Source organism: Quercus suber, unplaced genomic scaffold, assembly GCF_002906115.3.
Source record: "Quercus suber isolate HL8 unplaced genomic scaffold, Cork oak 2.0 scaffold_25, whole genome shotgun sequence".
Classification (NCBI taxonomy): Eukaryota; Viridiplantae; Streptophyta; class Magnoliopsida; order Fagales; family Fagaceae; genus Quercus; species Quercus suber.
The window spans coordinates 227,481-241,489 of record NW_027069490.1 but is presented as its reverse complement, the minus strand read 5'-3'; the positions used below and the strand labels follow the sequence as shown (position 1 = coordinate 241,489).

General features: G+C 40.7%; 3 protein-coding genes across 3 annotated transcripts; all 3 read left to right on the top strand.

The window, feature by feature from the left end:
• The first annotated feature begins 6,159 nt into the window (after positions 1 to 6,159).
• Positions 6,160 to 6,713, top strand: LOC112012740 (probable histone H2A.3). The gene is made up of 2 exons (XM_065767674.1): positions 6,160 to 6,348; positions 6,474 to 6,713. Exons 1-2 carry the CDS (start codon positions 6,160 to 6,162, stop codon positions 6,684 to 6,686), a joined length of 402 nt encoding a protein of 133 aa, XP_065623746.1. The 3' UTR covers positions 6,687 to 6,713.
• Positions 6,714 to 10,804: 4,091 nt separating this feature from the next.
• On the top strand, positions 10,805 to 11,548 carry LOC112006640 (uncharacterized). The gene has a single exon (XM_024038946.2). It carries the CDS (start codon positions 10,805 to 10,807, stop codon positions 11,546 to 11,548), a length of 744 nt encoding a protein of 247 aa, XP_023894714.2.
• A 714-nt stretch (positions 11,549 to 12,262) lies between these two features.
• On the top strand, positions 12,263 to 13,711 carry LOC112011998 (uncharacterized). The gene has a single exon (XM_024044356.2). The coding sequence runs from the start codon at positions 12,263 to 12,265 to the stop codon at positions 13,709 to 13,711; it is 1,449 nt and encodes a 482-aa protein (XP_023900124.2).
• The last annotated feature ends 298 nt before the right edge of the window (positions 13,712 to 14,009 follow it).

The window sequence follows — 14,009 nt, the reverse complement described above, 5'->3', positions numbered from 1 at the left end:
ACTGCATGGTAAAGGAGAATTTCGAGTCTTGGACAATAATACATCTGATAATTAACTTTCCAACAAAAAAAATAAATTTACTGGTTTGTATGGAGATTATTGATTAGAGGGTTTAAAATCTCATCCTTCTCTGGAATCGTTTTGCTTGAGTTGCCTAAATGGAGGAGTGAGAATTGTCTATCCAGAGTAGATGATAAAACCAGCAATTATTGATTGTCTATCCAATTATAAAATGCTGCATAAAGTCAAGTCATCTGTCCAAATTCTGGTTCCCATTAGTTCCTACGTCCTCAAAGGCATCAAATTTATCAAATAGAACATGAAATGGGTCTCATGCTGCAAAGCTCTTTCCCAAGTAATTGAAACCATCATACTTCATCCAAACATTAACATGAATTTTGATTAATCAACAGAGTCAGTATTATTTTGTAACCCATCGGTAAGCATTTTTCAGAAGGGAGATCAAAACCAATCAAGCTACTAGTAAAAGAGTACAGTAAGCTATCCTTATCTTTGTTACAGCTAAATGTAAAGAAGAATAAAAGGAAGTAAATGCAAATAAGTAAGTATAAGGAAGTGTATTTATCAAAAAGTATAAGGAAGTAATTTTCAAAATTTAGTTGATCAAAATGTATTCTTGAAATTGTAGCCAGGCTCTCTCGGCTGAAATTTAGAAATTCTATTTTTTTTAAACAAATAAACAAATCCTTTCAAGTTTGAATAATACAAAATGTCCTCTCTAATGAAATCCCATTAGCCAAACTCACTTGACCAACAGAGAAACAAAAAACCAAATCCTTTCAACAATACTATAAATTCTCCTCCTTAATGAAAACCATATTAGCCAAAATCATTTGATGAACAAAGAGGGACAATGATGAGTTTTCCTTTGCAAGGCAATCCTGTTGATAGCAGCAAGATTCTTCAACCTCTCTGCAATTTTCAAACTCTTTTCTTGCCTTCTTCATCAAGTTACCCTTCTTCAAGTTCAAGTTAGTGATCCCATTGCATCCCCCTCTTTTTTGTGATGGGTTTCACCACTTCGCAAACCTTGAGTTGCCTACTCAGTTTCCTCTCATTCTCTTTCTTGTAAAGTTGCCTAATCCGATCACTCACTTTGTTCTCAAACTCCGCAGTTTCCTTCAGTATTGCTTCATATAATGTCTCCCACTTTAACCACTCCTTCCTTTCCCTCATCCCTTGGACCACAACGTTAGCACTTGAAAGTTGAAACCCCAAATTCTCTTCCTCAGAATTTCTTCCACAAATTATCAGTCACAATGCTCACATCTCTTCCTATGGATTTGGAACAATTCTCCACATACATCAACTGATCAATATTGCAGTGTGGAAAAACCTTAAGAATTGAAACATCATATGTGAAAAATACCTCTAGACGGAGCTTGTCACCCACAAGACCAGCTTATCCTCTTCTCAATCTCAACCTCAAGTAACTCTGACATAGAACCAGACCCATCTTCAGTTTCATTGCTCACCATGTTTCTCATAGCCAAATTTTGATTCTCAGCCATATTTGATTAGTTTCTGATCAAGAAGATTAGAAACTTTCACCGCAAGATTACTGCTCTATCCGTAAAAAGCAGTCTTTTAAGTCGGTCTCATATATACCCAGCTATACACCGACTCTCATTCTAACCGTCAAAAATGGATTAATGGGCCGGGAAATAATTTAAAATTTAAATTAAAGCCCAATTCTTTTCTTTTTTTTTTTTGTTGAGAAACTGAAAATATCTAGTGGCCCAAAATTAAAAGGCTCCGGTTCTTGAAAGTATCAAAGATTTTTTTTTTTTAAAGAGTTTTAACCTATGACGTTCGCTTCTGATGATAACTCTTTATTATCAGACCAAGATATCAATCAATTTTTGTTATTGATTTACTATTTTAATTCCGGTTTTCTTCTTATAAGTAAATGTTAAATTGAAATTTATTTCCATAAGTGTGTGAAAAACAAAATAATTTAAGATTTGTTTTTGAATAAATTGAACATTTGAAGCAATCAAATTATACTGAATCAAAATTTTCTCCATTTGCTTCTTTAAGACTAAATTCCAAAGGGAAAAGTTAATGGATTGGTTTAGGAATCCTTAGTAGTAATATTTCTAACCAGTTAAAAAAAATAAAAAAGGGTTTGGTTATCACTTGTCACATAACAAAAATATTTTTCCAATGCTCTTTGCTATTTAAGTGTCAGACATATGTTTTTCATTGGTATTCCATTATATTGTTTCGTATCCCAATTTTTTAAGAATTGACATGTTAGGTCACGTCTTGTTTGTGTTGGTATTGGTGTCTGTGTCCATACTTTATAGGTGAAGATCATGCTTATATTTTCACTCTTCAAATATCAATTATGTTGCAAAGTTCATATTGTCAAACTTCAATCTCCACAAAAAGCTTCACAAATATCTCTATTTAGTGCTAGGCCTCATCTCCCAATATGGGTTCAAACTGAACCTTCAAATCAAAGAAGACATAAGGAATCCGATTACCTTCCAAAATTCCATACCTTTGCCATTTGCCAATGTATATTAAATTATTAATTGATGTTCTTGTGCCTTACCAAACAAAAGTACTCCAATCAAATGGGAGCTAAATGCACCTTCTTGGCCTACCAGTCTCACCTGTCTGATAACAATATTTGGCTAGGTACATAACATGGGACTAGTAGTCTAGTATCCTCTTTACACAATTTTTTTGTTTGTTGGACACGAACACATGCTAATGGATCCCACTGCTACACTTTTTAACAGTAGTGGGCTCCAAGTCTTAAGGATCGGATGCCCTAGAATATCTTTCTTCCAAACCATTACTGGTCTTGTACGGCTCAAATGCCCTTCAAACATTTGTTGTCCTTAAAATAAATAATAATCTTTAGCTCAATTTTTTTTTTTTTTTATAGCTTTTAGCACATTATTGGTAGATGAAACACGATTGCCATGATGCTTTTCTTAACTAAATAATCTTCAAAGATCATTAAGAATCATAAAGAGGTTTCGGATATGTTAATTTAGGCCCAACGATCTTCATTAGGATACTTAAATAGGATAGTGGATACAAGGAAGAAAAAGATTGCATGGAAAGATATGTATATTGTATACCCAACGTATTAGAAATGAGCTAAAAGCCTAGTATCTCGGTAATATTTCCCTATTCTCTCCTGAGTTTAAAAACCGTAGCATTTTTATAATATTTCCTTATTTCTAAAAAAATATAAAAGATTTCCGTGAGTTTTGTGCGTAGGATAGTAAAAACTTTTGTATTGGAGATTAGGGTTTAATGTGTTATTTTGAGAGAAAAAAACTATACTACTACATCTTGTATTTTTCCCAGTGAATATTGAAATCACTAAAACTCTGTAGACTTTGGCAAATTGCCAAATCACATAAATATTGTCTTGTGTGATTTTTTTTTCTTTGGTACGTATTTTTCTCTATTTTGCATCTCACAGATCTAGAAATTTCATGAGTATTTCCTACACAATTCTTTCTCTTCCTCTTACTCTCTAATTCTCTCTCTTCCTTTTACTCTCTGACTGTCTTCTGTCTTCCTCACAAGCATTACTTGGTGGTGAGCTTTGGCGATGGCTGGGTTTGGGTTTCTGTTTTGGTTTTGGTGGTTTTTTGATTTAATGGGTTTTGATGGTTCTTGAGTTAATGGGTTTTGGTGGTTGGAGTGGTGGTGACTGATTGTGGTTTTTGTGGCTGGTTGTGGTGTTGCTTTGGTTGCTGCTAGTGGTGGTGGTTGCTTTGGTTTATGGTGGTGGTTTTAGTTTCTTTTGATGGTGGTTGTTGAGTTTTGGTGGTTGAATGGGTGGTGGGTGATGCATGCATTTATCTGAGGATAGATTTGGGTGGTGGTAGGTGGTTGAAAGAGAGACAGAGAGGAAGAGAGAAATAGAGAGATAGGGGAAAAGAGAGAGAAAGATGAGTTAAATTATTTTATTGGGTAGTGTATATTATTTTAATGAGTTATATGGAAATATAGAGAATGAAATGTAGGGTATATTATTAAATGAGTTGGTAAAATAAATAAAGCAGTCTTTTGGGTTGTAAAAAAAGAAGAAGATATATTTTATATCATCAAATATTACTTTATCTATTTTACTAACTCATTTAACAATGCACCCAACATCCGAGTTTTTATTTTTACATACAATCCAATAAAATAATATAAACTACACAATCAAATAATATTAAAAATTGTTTCTCTCTCTCTCTCTCTCTCTCTCTCTCTCTCTCATGGTGGTAGCTTTTATGGGTTTTGGTCCTAGTGTGGTGGTGGTGTTAGGTTTTGTTGATGGAGATGGTGGTGAGTTTTGTTCCCGGTGGTTATGGGTTTTTTTCGCAGTGGTGGTGGTGGGTTTTGTTCGTAGTTTTGGGTTTAATTTGTGTTATTTTTTGCTTTGAATATTTGTGTTTGTGGGTGTTTGGTGGTGGTGGGTCTTGAGGTGGAGATGGGGTTTCTGGTGGTGGTGGGTTTCTCTTGGTATTCTTTGAGTTTTTATGTGGCTATGTTGTGTGATGGGTTGTTGTGTGATGGGTTGTTGATTTGGGCTTCATTTAAGTTGTTGGGTTGCTTCAAGAGGAGTGACTTGGTGAGAGAGACAAAGAGAAAGAGAGAAAAAGTAGGAGAGGGAGAAAGAGAAATTAAATAAAAAGTGAATAGTGCTGATTTGGAGGAAAAAATAAGAACTGAGATGTTTGGTGAGTTATAAAATGGAATGATAAAATAGATAAAGTAGTTTTTTAAAAAAATATGTATTTTTTTAGATGTGAATGCTCTAATAAAGGTTGTACAAGTACTACCTTTACCATAGCAAGTATGTAAAATTTTTTATATGTGCATACTTGGATAAAGCTCGGTTTTTGTGGTTTGGGGACTTGGGTTGTAAAATAGATTTTTTTGGAGTTTAAGCAATTCCAATGTTAGCTCTCTTATAAATACTCAGATGTGAATGCTCCAAATATAAAACCCATAAAATCACTTAAAGCCATCTTATAGGAAACAAAAATGTTATTTCAGTTATTTTAATTCTACATAGCAAACAAATGAAGGCGTATGTTGCAAGCATGTTTAAGGCAAACGTTTTGGAAAAGAGGGCAATGATATGGAAATGTCCTTATATTTTAGACAGAGGGAACAATTCAAGAAAAATGCACCAAGAAAAAAGAGAGGATTTCCTTTTCTATGCATGGGTCCTAATATATTCACATTCGAGAAAATTAATAAAATATTCAACAAGTAATAGTGTATTAGTGCATGGGGAATTCTTCAAAGGGAAATTTTCGTTTATTAAAAAGGTAAATGAGTGATCATTAGATTCATTACTTTCTAGTGATCTCTATAATGTACCACTTCATCAGCATCAAATAAGAAGAATAATTTTTACTACACTATAAAGTTAAAACAAATTTTATATCATGCAAAATAATAATAATAATAATAATAACACTGCGTTAAGCTTGGAAAATCGGAAAAATCACAACTACTCAACATTATTCCTAAGGGCATGTTTGGCAAACTGTAATAAGTACCGTAATCTAATAGTTATTTGTATGGTTCAAATATTCAATAGTTAGGTAATGTTTTTATTAGGCAAAACTACACTATTGGTCCCTGAAGTTTACCCTGTGTGCGCAATTGGTCCCTCAAGTTTGAAGTGAGTACAATTAGTCTCTTAAGTTTTAAAACTAAGTTGTATTGGTCCTTTTACTAACTGCTGTTAACGGTGTTACTTACGTGGCTAACGGAACAATGACTTGACATTTTTTTTAAATAATGTGGCATGTTTTTAATTAAAAATTAAAAAAAAAATAGTTTCCACATGAAATTGAAAAATCATATTGACTGGATTAAAAACAAATCTGATATTTTAAATTCCTATCAACAATCAATCCACCATCATCAAGCATAGCCACTGCATTGTAGGCGAAGGATTTGCTCTGGCGGCATCATTTTGGCTAGCCGAAATATCAAATTGAAGAAAAGGATCTGAGATTGAAGAGAAGGATCTAAGAGCACCCCAACTCATCTTCTCTCACATTCCATACTATTCAAAGAAACTCACACACGCATTCAGTTCCCTCTTAAACCTTCTTCGATTCCAAAAATTCCCTTTTGTCTCTCTCGCTTTCTTCAATGGCCAGAAGAAGCAAATCTTTCGCTGCAGGCACCGCCAAGAAGATCACATCTCAGAGCAGCAAGGCCGATCTCCAGTTCCCCGTTGGCCGTATCGCCCGTTTCCTCAAAACCAGCAAGTACGCTGAACATGTCAGTAGTGGTGCCCCTGTCTACCTCGCCGCCATCCTTGAGTATCTCGCCACCGAGGTCAGTTTACAGTTTTTTACAGTTACAAATTCTGTTACTTTCGTTTCTTTTAAAAGTAAAAGTTTACTTCTTTGTTATCGATTTTAAAAAGAAGTTTTGTGTGGTGAATTTTTCATTTTTTTTAGGTTTTGGAATTGGCTGGGATTGCAGCGAGAGACAACAAGAAGACACGCATAGTGCCATGTCATATCCAGTTGGCGGTGAGGAATGACGAGGAACTGAGTAAGCTTCTTGGGTCTGTGACCATAACAAACGGTGGTGTTTTGCCCAACATTCACAACATGCTCTTGCCTAAGAAAACCAGCGCCAGTTCCAAGAGCGGCCCAATCGATGACTAGACCGGAGGAGCTTTCTCAAAGATCTATTTTTAATCCAAATTTGTTTTTAATCCGGTCAATATGATTTTTCAATTTCACCTAACGTGAAAACTATTTTTTTTTTATTTTTTTTTAATTAAAAACATGCCACATCATTTAAAAAAATGCCAAGTCATTGTTCCGTTAGTCACGTAAGTAACACTGTTAACAGCAGTTAGTAAAAGGACCAATACAACTCAGTTTTAAAACTTAAGGGACTAATTGTGCTCGCTTCAAACTTGAGGGACCAATTACGCACACAGGATAAACTTCAAGAACCGATAGTGTAGTTTCGCTTTTTTATTACAAGAAATAATTATTCCTTATGAATAGCTATTCTTTAAAATAATGAATAACTATTCCCCTCTAAAAGGATTGTAATAGCTATTTCTTAGTAAATATAATAATTTTTAACACTAATATATTTCCAAATAAACAAACTGATATTCACCTAAAAATTATGGAAATAAAAAATCATCAAAAAATAATTCATCTCTCTAAAATTTAAAATATATTATTTTCTAGACAATATAATTGTATGAATGAGATATTTCCTAAAATAGATCATAAGTTTTATTCTAATTTTACAACTCACAACCAAACTGATGAATATGTTTAGTTATTTCATTACAACACATTTTATTCCCAGTAATAAATATTACCATTCTTTTTGTAATCCACATTCAAAATACTAAACGTGCTCTAAAGAAATATAAGCCGACATCACATGATACCAACTAAATTTTAGATATGTTTTTGAATGTGTGTAGGCATCGTATTGAAGATTGTCTAAACCATGCTATTAAATTAACTGGAAAACCTTAAAAAATCTCAATTCCAAAAAAAATGAACTGCATGTCCCAAAAGATTTCCCACAAGATCTCCAAAATAGATTTTTTTTTTTTTCTTTTTATATCTTAATTCAAAAAATTGAAGAGTCCCGAAATGCCTCCCACAAGATCTCCAAAATAGAGCCATCAATAAGATGAATTATTTAACTTTACGTATGCGCCTTATCAACTTGAGAACTAGAGACCCATCATCAATTATGAAGAAAGAACATGCCTTTGACAACGATTTCATGCACACGCCCAAGAACCAAAGGGAAAAAGAGGGCAATGAAAGTTACCAAAGGAGTGGCAGTATTGACACACGGCATATTACCACAGGACTGTCATGCAGATTCGGTGGCTTGACGTGACGTGGATATCCATGTCCATATGTGTATGTGTCAACCAACGGCAGTGGAAATGGACAAGATAATTATTTGGGGGCTTTTATTAGTGCCGCACGGCATATGATATGTTAAACAATGCGACAGAGTCTATTATCATGACTCATTTTCACTGCAAATATCTATGAGAAAATGAAGACTCTACGGCACGTGATGGGCACAATCAATCCTCTTCTCAGCCTATCAGTATTTCTTTTTTGAACAAAATTTAAGTATAGTACTATTTTTTATAGATTTTCTTTTTAAGATTTTGTCACATAGAGACTTATCTAAAAAATATATTTTTATTCTATGAAAAGAAATTCACATAACATAATTTTAAAATGAGAACTTAAGGAACAACATTTAAATACTGTACCTAAATCTTATATTTCTTTTTTATATATTTTTACTATTTCATTTCATGCAGTAAATTTTAGGTTTTACTTGAAAAGAAAGTAAAAAAAAAGAGTCAAATTCAGAAAAATTAATATATTCATAAGAATCATTTTAAGCATTTTAAAGTAATACTCCTAGTTTCTCCACACAAAAAAAAAAAAAAAAAGTGATACTCCTATATATTTACATATACTGCTCCGTAAATTGGATTTCTAGAAAAGCAAGTAATGCAGCAGTATAATAATTTACATATACTACACCGTTAATAAATATTTATTATAATAATTAATAGGTATTGTGTGGCATCCGAACTGTTGGGCCCACTCAGCCCCTAGCCTTCGCTCCGACCGCACAGTCATTGGGCCCAATCCTCATTCGCCCTAAGGCCCAACCCTCGCTATCGCAGTTCGGGAGGGCCGAGCTTCACTACTAAAGTTATGCTCGGCATATTTTTTACCGAGCATGTCTGGAAGTGTCAGTGAACGGCGCATCGTCTTTGTTTGGCTCAGAGAAGGCCCTCTAAGCGCCACTACTTAGCTCTAAACTGAAGTGGGCACCAAGTCCCAAAGCCACCCAAGCCTAGACTCTCACTTACCATCCCCCTAATTGGACCCTCCGTAGCACTAAGCGCGCACCAACTCTGCCGAGCTGCCGACGGGGGTGGGAACCAAGTCCCAAAGCCACCCATACCTGACCTCTCACTTAGAGAAAATCTTACTGGACCCTCTGTTGCACAAACTATGAGAGCATTGATAACCTACGTCTGAGCTAAGCACTATAAATAGGAAGTGAGGATAAGAGAGAATGGTTGGTCAAAAAAAAGAGGGGAGAGAACAGTGGCAATAGAAAAGTGAAACAGAGAGAATATCCGAGGGGAAGAAGAGGAAGTAGTGTGTTGCCGAGAAAGAGAAAAGTGATCTCATTGAGTCCTTAGTTGGAGAACTACCCATAGTAGGAAATTCAGCCTAACAAACAAATAAGTTATGAGCCCAAGTGAGGCTGAGCCCATTGGCCTCATTTGCGACCCGCACAATTGGCGCCGTCTGTGGGAAATTCCTACGCTGCTGTGGTTCAGCTGAGGCTCGCACACGAGATAGATGTCCGGAACCCGTTTGGGGAGTGATGCCGAAAGCGGCTCGGTCGGATCCTCTCGGGGGTCGTCTTGGCGAGAACGAAGGCAGAAATGGCGCGAAGACAGGCGTCAGGAGAGGGCAGAAGAAAGTCCCGGACTTGGAGAGGGCTCGTACCAAACCAACGGACGGTATCCGGTGCATCGGGGCGAAGGCGGTTTGACAAAAGAGACGAGGAGCTTGAGCGTTTGCGAAGGATGGTGAGAGATTTAGAGTTGGAGGCAGAAGACAGGCACCAGAGAATGAATCAGGACAATCGAGCAAGAAGACCGGGTGCCGGGGAGGAGCGACAAGGAGCAGGGTCCGAACAATTTGGTTACCGCCGTCATCGAGAGCGCTCGGCTTTGCGAGAATCTCACCTACACAGGGGTCAGCGTCGAGAACGCTCGCGATCACGAGAGTATCCAGATCGGGGTTCGGATTCTCCGGAGGAAAAGCGGAACCACAACGTGGCCATGGACGCAATGAGCCGTGCGTTGCGCCAAGCTGCTCGGTCGCCGTTCTCAACTGACATCGAGCACGCCCCAATGCCGGACAGATTCACACGCCCCCCGTTCAACTCTTATGACGGGAAGACCGACCCGGTGGAACATGTTAGCCACTATATCCAAATGATGTCATTGCATACCCGGAATGACGCGCTGATGTGCAAGGTGTTTCCCTCAAGCCTGGGCCCTACCGCTCTCAAGTGGTTCAATGGTTTGAAGAAGGGCTCCATCCGCGGCTTCGCCGAATTGATACAGGAGTTCGGAGTCAGATTTGTTACTTGTAGCCGTGTACCACAGCCGGTGGATGCACTACTGTCAATGAAGATGAGGGTGGGAGAAACCCTTCGTAATTACGCCAGTCGGTATTGGGAGCTTTACAACGAGATCGGTGGAGGGAACGAAAAAATTGCTGCGAGTACTTTTAGGATGGGGTTGCCCGAGGATTCAGGCCTAAGGGAATCGCTGACTAAGAAACCTCCCGAGGACATGAGGCAGCTAATGAGGCGCATAGAAAAGTATAAACGGCTAGAGGATGACCGGCTGCAAAACAAGGGTAAAGCGCCAATGATAAATCATCCCCGGCAGAACAATTTCCCCCCGAGGATACGAGGGAACGTGAGGATGCAGGGATCAGAGGCGCTGGCAGGGGAGGTAAATGTGGCGTTCAAAGAGCCGGTGCATAAGATTCTAGACAAGATCAAGCATCAACCCTACTTTAGGTGGCCGAACAGGATGGGTGGTGATCCAACGAGAAGGAACCAGAACTTGTACTGCACTTACCATAAAGATAAATGACATACCACCGAGCAGTGCCGAGTTTTGAAAGATCATCTTCGGCAGCTGGCCGAAGCCGGGTACCTAAAGGAGTTTATGACGGACGCGGGGGACCGAGGGGCAGGGCAAGGCACTCCACATAGGGGCAACTTACTCCCACCTCCCCTCGGGATAATTGAAGTCATCCACGCCCCTACCAAGAAATGTTCCACGGCAAGAGGGAAAGGGGTGTGGGCACTAGCAACGGCGGCAGAAGGTCAGGACGGGCCGTCATATGGGAAGAGGATGAAACCCACCAAAGAACCGATCGCCTTCAATGATAGCGATTTGGAGGGAACGGTCCAACCGCACGACGACGCGCTGGTAGTCAGTGCCCGTATAGGCGGTTTCTTGGTAAAAAGGGTGATGATAGATCAGGGAAGCGGAGCAGACGTGATGTACCCAGACTTGTTCGAAGGACTTGGATTGAGCAGTGCGGACCTCTCCAAATATGGCACACCTTTGGTCGATTTTGACGGCAAGACAGTGATCCCTGAAGGGCAGATCTCTTTGCCTGTAAACATGGAAGGAAAGGAGGTGGTGGTGACCTTCATAGTGGTAACTTCCTTCTCCCCGTACACCGCGATATTAGGAAGACCGTGGATCCATGAAATGGGGGTTGTGCCGTCCACTCTGCACGTGAAGATAAAGTTCCCATCTGAGCAAGGTGTGACTGTAGTAAGAGGGAGCCAGCAGACGACGAGACAATGTTTGGTCGCCCTAGTTGACTGGAGGAGGGAGTCATTCAAACGGGGAAAGAGTACCGAAGAAGAAGAGGCACAGCCATGTATCCCGTTATAGCAACTACAGAGTCCCCGAGGTGAGAAGGGGGACAGGCGCGCCGAAGAAATGATGAAGGTACGGATACTCCTGGATTCCGATAGGTGTTTTTATGTAGGGGAGAGTATGGATGTTGAAGATAGGGTAAAAATGTTGTTACTGTTAATACGGAACGTGGACGTGTTTGCTTGGAGCCCATATGAGGTGCCCGGGGTGGATTCCGAATTCATCGTTCATAAACTCAACGTTGATTCCTCGTATCCACCTAAGAAATAGAGGCCGAGAAGATCGTCCAAGGAGCATGTCGAGGCTGTGAAGGAAGAAGTTCAAAGGCTGAAGGAGTCGGGAGCAATAAAGGAAACTTATTTCCCCGAGTGGCTGGTAAACACCGTCGTAGTGAAAAAGAAGAATGGCAGGTGGAGGGTTTGCGTGGATTTTACAGACCTGAACCGAGCATGCCCAAAGGACCCGTTCCCCGTGCCCAAAATTGATCAGTTGGTTGACGCCACGTACGGTCATCCGAGGATGAGCTTTCTAGACGCTTTTCAGGGGTACCACCAGATAGCCCTGGCAGCCGAGGACTAGGAAAAAACGGCGTTCATCTCCCCGGAGGCCAATTATCATTACATGGTGATGCCGTTTGGGTTGAAGAATACCGGGGCAACTTATCAGCGGATGATGACGAGAATGTTCTGCGACAAAATAGGGTGTACGGTCGAAGTCTACATTGACGATATGGTGGTAAAGAGCAAACGGGAGAAACAACACATGGTCGATCTCCAGGAAGTATTCGAAACACTAAGGCGACACAAGCTGCGCCTTAATGCCGAGAAGTGCGCGTTCGGAGTGGGGGCTGGGAAATTCCTAGGATACCTGATCACGAGCCGGGGAATAGAGGTCAATCCCGATCAAATCGAAGCAATAAAGAGGCTGAATCCATCGAGCAATCCGAAGGAGGTACAGGTTTTAACCGGGATGCTAGCCGCACTTAACCGGTTCATCTCCAAGTTTGCGGATCGCTGCCGCCCATTTTATCAGCTTTTGAAGAAGTGGACAGGGTTTTTGTGGAGCGAAGAATGCGACAAGGCCTTTCGGGACTTGAAGGAGTACTTGGCAAGGGCACCCATGCTAGCCGCGCTCGAGCCGGGTGAAGATTTATTTATGTACTTGGCAGTATCCGATCATGCTGTGAGTGCCATGCTGTTGAAGGATGGGGGGATCCAGCAACCCGTGTACTATATCAGCAAGACCTTGGTCGATGCTGAGAAGAGGTATTTGCCTCTGGAGAAGTTAGTGTTGGCCCTCATCCATGCCACGAGGAAGCTGCCGCACTACTTCCAAGCCCACACGGTCTATGTGTTAACCGAGTATCCTTTACAATCACTTTTGAGAAGATCTGACTTCACAGGGCGGATAGCCAAATGGGGGACTAGGCTAGGGTCCTTCGACATACGGTACCGACCACGACATTCGGTGAAGGGCCAGGTCCTTGCAGACTTTGCCGCTGAATTCTCACCCAGAAATGGTGGAGAGATGATCTGCCACGTAGAAGCTTGCCCGTGGAAGGTCTTCATGGATGGAGCCTCAAGCTCCCAGGGAGCCGGTGCCGGGATCGTTATCTTCTCTCCCGAAGGGATTCGGCTGGAGCACTCTTTTAGGTTGGGATTTAAGGCCTCCAACAATGAGGCCGAGTATGAGGCCCTGCTCGCCGGACTAAGAACTGCATTGAAGCTTGGTGCTCGGAGCGTGGAAATACATTCAGATTCCCGGCTGGTTGTTAATCAAGTCCAGGGAAGTTTTGAAGCTAGGGATCCTCGGATGAAGGCGTACCTGTGCACTGCAAAAATGATCATAAGCAAATTCGTCTCGGTGAAAGTGTCCTTAGTAGGACGGGCGCAGAACAGGCACGCCGACTCCTTAGCCACGCTGGCATCATCAAGCGTCGAAGACGTGCCTCGGCTGATTAGGGTGGAGCTTATAGCTGAACCAAGCATCCAGGTCCCCGATGAGGTTACAATCAGGGTGGATAGCGTCGACACGGTTTCATCACCTGCGCCGTGCTGGATTGATCCCATCGTAGCTTTCCTGGCCGAGAATGTAGTCCCGGATGATGAGAAGGAGGCCAGTAAGATACGTAGAACGGCACCCTGCTATTGGTTGTCAGCAGACGGCAGGTTGTACTGAAGATCTTTCGGAGGACCATACTTGTTGTACTTGCCCCCCGAGAAAGTTCCCAAGATTTTAGCCGAGCTTCACGATGGGATATGCGGAAGCCACGTGGGGGGGCGTTCCCTGGCACATCGGGCGATGACCCAGGGGTTTTGGTGGCCAAAGATGCAAAGGGACGCCGACGAATATGTTCTAAAATGTGATCGATGCCAAAAGCATGCCCCTTTGATCCACCAGCCCGCCGGTCAACTCAATCCGATTAGCCGCCCCTGGCCGTTTGCACAATGGGGGCTGGATATCCTTGGTCCATTTC

What these genes read in the sequence shown, in the direction of transcription:
- LOC112012740 (XM_065767674.1), top strand. Translation starts at nt 6,160, where the DNA reads ATGGCCAGAAGAAGCAAATCTTTCGCTGCAGGCACCGCCAAGAAGATC. An exon ending in TTGAGTATCTCGCCACCGAG is followed by an intron (nt 6,349 to 6,473) that starts GTCAGTTTACAG and finishes CATTTTTTTTAG; the next exon opens with GTTTTGGAATTGGCTGGGAT.
- LOC112006640 (XM_024038946.2), top strand. Translation starts at nt 10,805, where the DNA reads ATGACGGACGCGGGGGACCGAGGGGCAGGGCAAGGCACTCCACATAGG.
- LOC112011998 (XM_024044356.2), top strand. Translation starts at nt 12,263, where the DNA reads ATGGTGGTAAAGAGCAAACGGGAGAAACAACACATGGTCGATCTCCAG.